The following is an 8116-nucleotide window of genomic DNA, read 5'->3' on the forward strand; positions in this document are numbered from 1 at the left end:
TGCTGTGTTTTAGGTCTGCTGGGTCCTGCTAAGAGAGACGCCTGGCTGCAGCTCAGAGCTGAGGTGGAAGCTCTGACTGACTCCTGGCTCACCCACGCACTCAAGTCCCTGTCCATAATCAGCTCCAGGTGCCACTTTCCATTTTATTTCCACGATTTACACAGATGGCAATGTCTCTTCTAGTCCTCTCTTCCTTTGATTTCCGTGGTTAAGAGTTAGGGTTGGACCTGAGCACCAGTGGACACTAGAGGCACTCGGGAATCTATTCATGCATTTACCTACCCACCTCCACTGTGCATAATATGGCCTATTCTTTCTCTTTGTCCCTCAGGAGTAACTGTGTAAATGTGTTGGTGACCACAACACAGCTCATACCAGCGCTGGCCAAAGTTCTCTTATATAGTCTGGGATCTGTTTTTCCTATTGAGAACATTTACAGTGCAACAAAAATAGGTAAGCACACGTAAACACACGCATCTGTACACAGTCCATGAATTTAAAACAAAGACTAAATTAATGATTTCATTCATGGACTGAATTAAATAATACAATATATTGTGGAATAGAAGTCATAAAATAGTAACTGGATAGATACAGTACTGTGCAAAAGACTTGAGTCACTCCTCATATCTTTGTTTTTCTAGGAAAATGGGAAATAGGTGCAATGATTTATTAAAACATGCGTAAACACACACGGGAAAACAGTCCATTTGTACAATTCACACAAGTTTGAAAGTCAGTGTTTAATATGACCACTTTTATACACAGCCTGGACTCTCTTATTTAGGCTTTCTGGTAGATTCCTTGAGCAGTCATCAGGAATAGTTCTCCAGGCTTCTTAAAGACATTCAAATCTCCCCCTCTCCGTCAATAGAGTGTGTGTGTGTGTGTGTGGGTGTTTTAAATCCAGGTATGCTTTTACTGCATCCTTTCCTTTTTTTATGCTTGAATGACTCATAGGTCAGTGTTAAGATGTTAAATGGCTTAACAAGCAAAAAAATCATCCCTGTGAAAATGATCAGATATAAGAACTCGACTGAAAATGATGAAAAAGCTGCAAAAAATAAATAAATATCGAGACCATTGCTAAACAAACTGCAAGATAATCTGGATAGATAGAAGCAAGTAAGGGGTGACTCAAGACTAATTTAAACGTGTGCTCTTATACTACTAATGTCAATGATTTTGATTGAAAGGGAAGATGATCTTTTTGAGGTGGATGACGTCACACAATCCGAAACACAGCTCCACCCAGCAGATGTTTCATTTGCCACATTAGGCGAAGTCACCTGTGTGGGTGTTGAGTGTCTTTAGTATGACTTACTTATCCCCACACTTACAGTATTCTTCCAGCATTATATCCGCACTCAGCTCGTGCGTTCCCGATCTGGCCTCGACACACATGTCGCTCAGGCTGCACGTCTACACTCTGAACGGACTCTAACCTCAGCTGGTTGTGACAGTGTACCGCAACCATGGCCAGTGCTGACTTATTGAAGAGTGGAAACAAAACAACTCAGACTGGGGTTTGGGTAGAAAGATACAACACTCAGGAAATGTATGTGTGTGTCACTATGTGATATGCCTTGATTCAAACAGATGTAACAATCTGATATCTTTAAAAACTAGTGTTTAAGGTCAGATGCCACGCCACTTCTGGGTACGCTATTTTTAACTATTAAATCACTAGACACCATCTTGTGTGTTTGTGTGTGTGTTCACTTCACCCTAGTACGCACAGCTCTACCTCTTCCTGTGTTTTATTTCAATCTAAACAAAGGAAAAACCTGTGAAAGCCATTTGTTTGTCTCCAGGCAAAGAAAGCTGTTTTGAGCGTATAGTCTCCCGCTTTGGCACAAACATTACATATGTTGTGATTGGCGATGGAAAGGATGAAGAGCATGCCGCCAGCCAGGTAAACAAATGACACCTGAACTTTGACCCCTCTGACCATGTGACCCTCCTTCCTCCCCCTTGTTTATTTGTTTTTTGCAGGAAAAGAGAGTTGCTTTGAACGCATAATGCAAAGGTTTGGCAGGAAAGTAGTGTATGTTGTAATTGGGGACGGTGTGGAAGAGGAACAGGCGGCCAAAAAGGTAATGGACCCGCAACCTCACCGTGACCCCCGCCTACTCAGCACAGCGTGTGCTCTGATTGGACGAAGCCCGCCTTTCTTTGCTGCTGCAGTTTTGTGTTGGTCCTTTACTTTTTCTGGTCTACTTGCTTTGGTTTTTGTTTTGTTTTTTTCATGGGGTGACAGGAGACTTTTGCAGCCGTCAGAGTGAAAATTTGAGAATGAGCCTCAGCTGCTGATGGATATTTTTGCACTAGCTTTTTCAGCGTCAGCTATTCCAAATTTGTGTCAATAACAGATTTTTATTAGATTGACATTGGCATCTGCAATTGTGTAATGAATGGCTGTGTAAATGTACACGCTGACTGGGCTGTGAACGGCCTCATTTGTTCAGAGCAATGATCCTGCCGTATCCTGTGACGTGTCTCCTGTTATGTGTTTTTAACTGATGTTGTAGTTGTATAACAAAAAAAAGGGAGATAAGTAGTGATCTATTTTAAGTTTGCTACACCAGAATATTTTCTTAATCCTCTCTTCTACAGCTTTGGGTTTCATTCATCGTGCTGGGTGCTGGGGTTGTTAAAAGATGGCTTTGCATTTTGGGATATACTCTTTTTTTTTAACTTTCTTACTGAGCACTAAATACATTGGATTTGGATGGTTTTCAACATTAGCATCATCTTAAAATTGGTTCAGTCCCCCTCCTGGCCCCCATCAGTCTACACACAATACTCCACAAGAACCTAGTATAATAGGATTTTGAAGTGTTTTGTCAAGTTATTAAGAATAAAAACCTGGAATAACCCATTTGCATGACTACCCTTCACTTGTGTTAAAGCTCCTTTGGCAGCAGCGAGCGGAAATGAACCTTCAAGCTTTCATTTGAAGATTTCTCCAGTTCTCCTTAGCAAAATTGTTAAACATCAGCCAGCTCAGTCGGACATTTTCAGGACTCTCCAGAGGTGTTTAGGTCTGGACTCTGGCTGGGTCAGTCCAGGAGTTTTCCCAGAGCCACTCCTGTGCTTTTTTGGCATTGCACTAGGGCCTTTTTTTCCCTGCTGAAATATAATCCTGAGCACTCTGACAAAGGTTTTCACTCAGGATTTCTCTATATTTTCTGCCTTCATCATTCCCTCTATCCTTACTGGTTTCCCAGTACTTGACAGAAAATTACTGATGGAGCATAATGCTGCCACCTCTGTCTTTGACTGTAGGATTGGAATTAATGAGGTGATGCCCAGTGCCTAGTTTCCTCCATGCGTCTGTCTTTATTTTAGATCAGATTGGATTACTGTCTTAATGAATGTTTCTCCCATCCCTACAAAGGATTTTATTCATAGTGACTACTGGGTTCTTAGTTACATGGCCTCCGTCCCAGTTACGGAGTTTGGCTGAAACAAGGAGAACATTTAATAAAAGTAGGAAGCGCCACAACTGTGAGTGTCATAACAACAGGTTTGTTATCATCCATCCATTCATCCATCCATCAATCTTCTGCCACTTATCTGACACTGGGTCATCAGTCTATTCACAACACAGGGGTCATGTTTACCTCTGTAGCATCCCCTTTTCTTTTAACGACAGTCTGTAAATGTCTGGGAACTGAGGAAACCAGCTCCTGGACCTTTGGGAAAGGAATGTTGTTCCTTTCACACAGTCCAGTGTCATAGCATCAGAAATGCAGGCTTTCGAACTGAACACTCTTGAATCCATTTTACCAAAATTTTGATTCATCTGACTGCAGAACAGTTTTCCACTTCCAAAACTGAGGTTATTGTACTAAAAATCTTAAAGATACAGTGTCTAACCAGATGCTTACTCTGGATGGCTTTACCTTGGCCTCCAGTAACACTGGGATGAGTCTTGGAGTCTTTTTTGACCAGGATGTCTCCTTCAATGCACATATTAAATATTGTACAATAAAAAGCACCTTGAGGCAACTGTTGCTGTGATTTGGTGCTTTATAAATAAAACTGAATTCAACCTGATGCTCTTTTCATACCCAATCATCTTAATGGCCTGCCTCAAGTTAACCTGATAAGTAGCAAACTCTTCATCTAGATATTTGTTTTAGCACCACTTTTAGGCTTTTCTTGTCCCCATCCAAACTTTTTTGTGATATTCCGCTGCCGTCACCTTCAAATAAGCCAACATTTTTCATAAAATGGTATATTTTCTCAGTTTAATATCTTTATTAAAATATGGGTTTATGAGATTTGCAAATCATTGCATTCTGTTTTTATTCACATTTCACAGAGTGACCCAACAGTTTTTTGGGGTTACGCATGAAGACAATGTTTCTGTCTCTAATTTTAGTACAGTATCACAGGACTCTGAAAACTCTGTTTTGTTATTGTGGAGTATTATGTGTAGACTGTGTTTAGAAAAAAACTGAATTCATTTCAAGATTAGTCTAAAACATAATAAAATGTAGAACAGGATGTAAAAACTTCCCACATACAATTTTGGCACTACTGTTAAAGCTTTTTAGGAAACTATTGACTTCAAGCTACAGTCAGCAAAAAGTTAAATTACCTTAGCATAAAGGCTGGAAACATTGGGGAAACTGGTGTTTTAAAAAGTAAAAATTTCTTAGTCTTTACAGCTCACCAATTTAGTTATATCTTGTTGATTTTATTATAATGAAAACAAAAGTCAAAAACAACAGCTGCAGGGATTTTCTATGGGTTATATGAGTGTTTCAAAGTAGAGGCTAGCATCAGTCAAAGTAGAGGCTAACATCATCAGCACAAATCTTGTTATCCTTCATACATTTTTTTTAAAGTTCTTTGTACATATTATTGCTGATACATATATGTTACAATTAAGTTGGTGATATTGAGAATTGCCCTTTGTAGATTTTTGTGCTTTTTTTTAAGGCTAAGGTACCTATTTTTAAAATTTTTATGCTAAGCTAAACTGACGAACCGCTGGCTGTAGCTTCACCAAGAGGGGAAGAGATGAGTGATATAAATTATGTCATCTGATGTAACCTTCTGAACAGAAGGATAAGCATAATTCCCAAAATGCCACCCTTTGTCTTAAAGCCTTAGAAATGCATGGATTTTTGTTTGCAGTGCAGCTACAAGCTACAGTAGTGTAGCTTGCATGTGGTTAGGCGGTGGTGGTGTGCAACAGTGATAATTGTACGTCTGATTTTAATGATGTGTGTCCACTCCGCAGCACAACATGCCTTTCTGGAGGATATCAAGTCACTCTGACCTGCTGGCATTACACCAAGCACTGGAGTTTGAGTACCTGTAACTATTATAGCAATATGGACTCATTGCATTGTCACATGGACACGGTCAGCCAGGCAGCCCCTTTCTTTTGTATAACTATTTAAGAACACACGACACTGCAAGTGTTTCTGTGATTACTTTCGTTTCCTGTCTTGTTTTTGAATGTCTGGATTTACAAACTCGTAACGGTCTTAAGAGGTTAAAGGAGGTAAAGAAGAGGAAAGTGGGATTAGGAAAAGGCTATCCGACACATCCTTGCTCAGCCCCCCTGGTCCTGATGCTGGGGACAGACCTCTGAAAATCCAGTCTGCTGTTCTTGCAGCTGTAGCAGGCTAAAACTGTCAAGGCTTAAGACCTTCCTTGGACTGGGAGGATATTTTTTTTCCCTTGAGATCTAGTTTGTGGTCAGAGCACCCAGGTGGAAATGAAGACTTGTGGCATCACTTGGGGGGGAAGATCATTGGCTATGCATTAATTTGAAGGCTTCTCTGTACAGACCATATCATGTATACTGGGATAACAGCTTTTTTTGTAAGGGTTTTGTTCCCAGTGGTATAATAATCACGACAAAAGAATGCAGTCTGTGGTAGAAATTTGTGTAAATTATTTACAATAAACTTACATGACAGTGGTAGGGTTTTGGGGTTGTTTTTCTTTTTCTTTTTGGTCAAATAATTGGAAATTTTGAGGCTCTTTTGTTTTTTCCTTCTGGTTTTTGTATTTTGTTTTCTTTCTGGTGGGTGGGGCTTGAAGATGTGCGTCATGATGTGTTGTGCCTTAATGTGTTTGAATGTCTTTTCTTTATTCAGAAATGTCTATGTATGTAGATATAAAGGAGAAAACTTATCCACATGACCTATGCATCTTCTTTCATAAAAGAAACAAGATCCTTAGCACAACCTGTGATACTCTGAAACTAAAGTCACAAAATGACAGGGCTATAATAAGAAGGGAGAGCAATCTGTTAGTGAGCACACTGAGCCTAAAGAGTTTAACATCCCTATTGTGCTCTACCTGAACAGATTGCCTTTGAACCTTATACTGCATACCTGACTCCTCTTAAGGTTATTTTCATGGTTTTTGCTTAAAAAAACATGAAAACCCAAAAAACAAACACACACACCACACAGGTACGATTTCCTATTCTGCTGATGTACTGAGAGAGATGACAAACAATAGAATATTTTGATTTTTTTTTCTAAATTCAGAATAATAACTGTCCCATATTCAATATCCATTTTATGTACATTGGAGAATTCTAGGCCTTTGTTTTAATTTGATTACGGTTTATTTATAGCTCATAAAAACCATCAGAATACTTGATTTCAAGCAGTATAAACACTCTTTTGGTCTGCTCAAGTACCCACAACCTTAAGGAAGACGGCTGACTTGACAGTTCTCCGGGTCATGATCATTAACACCTTCCATAAGAAGGGTAAGCCACAGAAAGTCACTGTTGAAAGGCTGGTTCACAGTGCTGTATCAACAGATATTCATGGAAAACTGACTGGAAAGGAAAGTTGTCGTAGGAAAAGGTGCACAAGCAATGGGGATGCCCGCTGCCTTGAGGGCATTGTCAACAACTTGGGTGAGCATCACAAGGAGTGGACCGAGGCTGGTGTCAGTGCAGGAGACACCAGATGGAAAGAGGCTACAAATGTCACATTCCTCATGTCAAACCACTGCTGAACCAGAAATGCGAGGGGCATCTTACTTGAGCTGAGGAGGAAAAGAAATGGACTGCTGCTCTGTGGTCTCAAGTCATCTTTTCAGATTAAAGTAAATTTGGGATTTTCGTTTGAAAATTAAGGTCCCCGAGTCTGGAGGAAGAGTGGAGATTCACCCAGTGAAGTTTTTTCAGTCTGATGATTTGGATTTTCATGTCAAATACTAGTGTTGATGGTAGTCGGTCCATTATGTTTTATCAAGTCCAAAGTCAATACAACCATTTACCAGGAGATTTTAAAGCACTTCATGCATCCATTTGCTTACAATCTTTATAGAGATGCCAATTTCCTTTTTCCAGCAAAACCTGGCTCCTGCTTGCAGTACCAAACCTTCCCAACTGAATCTAACATGAACACGTGTTCTCTGTAGAGATGGAAAAATAATCTGACTCCAAAATACAGACAATCTGAAGGCTGCTGTCAAAGCAAACTGGACTTTGATTATCAACTCAGCAAGGCCACAAACTGATGCAGTAATTTGAGGCAAAGGAGACTCCATTGAGTTCCATTTAAATGAAGCTGGGCATTTCTGTATTATAAATTAATGATCTTAGGAAATATTCTAATTATCAGGTTTGATGTATGATTTCCTTGAGTTATAACCCATTATAATTAATTCCAAAATCAAAGGATTGAAATATTTCAAGTCATACTTGATAAAAGAATTATGCAACAAACTCGTGATAGTCTGGCTTTTTGGTGTACTCGATTGTAACCTGAGGAAACGTATGCAAACCTGCCAAGCTGCACAAGGTAAATGGTAAGCTTCTCGTGCAAAAGGATTTCACATGCATCATTTTATGTAAAAAAAAAAAAAATAATAATAATAATACATAAGCGCTGTTTATTAGAACTGGTTTTCATGTCATTTTTTGACACTAGTACTATAGCAAATAGAACAATCTAGAAAACCAATTACTTCGATGGTATTCATCTCAACTATTTCATTTCTCTCCAATTACGTAACTGTTATTCCTTTATATTCTTTCTTGGATAATGTTCCATTTAAGTGTTCATTTGATGTTTGCGTTTTAACATTTCAAAGCTCTGTTCAATGTAATACATTGGGAGGC

General features: G+C 39.3%; 1 protein-coding gene across 4 annotated transcripts in view; it reads left to right on the forward strand.

Annotated features, from left to right (window-relative positions):
• The window catches only part of eya4 (EYA transcriptional coactivator and phosphatase 4), a 50396-nt gene extending 44234 nt beyond the window's left edge, over positions 1-6162 (forward strand). For 2 of the 4 annotated variants that reach the window (XM_082504372.1, XM_082504374.1), the window contains 4 exons: positions 14-128; positions 332-453; positions 1815-1915; positions 5258-6162. In XM_082504372.1, the coding sequence (XP_082360498.1) occupies positions 14-128; positions 332-453; positions 1815-1915; positions 5258-5338 (419 nt within the window). In that variant the 3' untranslated portion in view covers positions 5339-6162. Of the gene's footprint in view, positions 1-13; positions 129-331; positions 454-1814; positions 1916-1995; positions 2097-5257 lie in introns of all 4 variants that reach the window. The other 2 variants (XM_082504373.1, XM_082504375.1) reach the window with 1 other exon arrangement.
• Positions 6163-8116: the final 1954 nt, after the last annotated feature.

The sequence above is a fragment of the Aulonocara stuartgranti genome (genome assembly GCF_965226115.1).
Source record: "Aulonocara stuartgranti genome assembly, chromosome: 15".
In the NCBI taxonomy this organism is placed as follows: Eukaryota; Metazoa; Chordata; class Actinopteri; order Cichliformes; family Cichlidae; genus Aulonocara; species Aulonocara stuartgranti.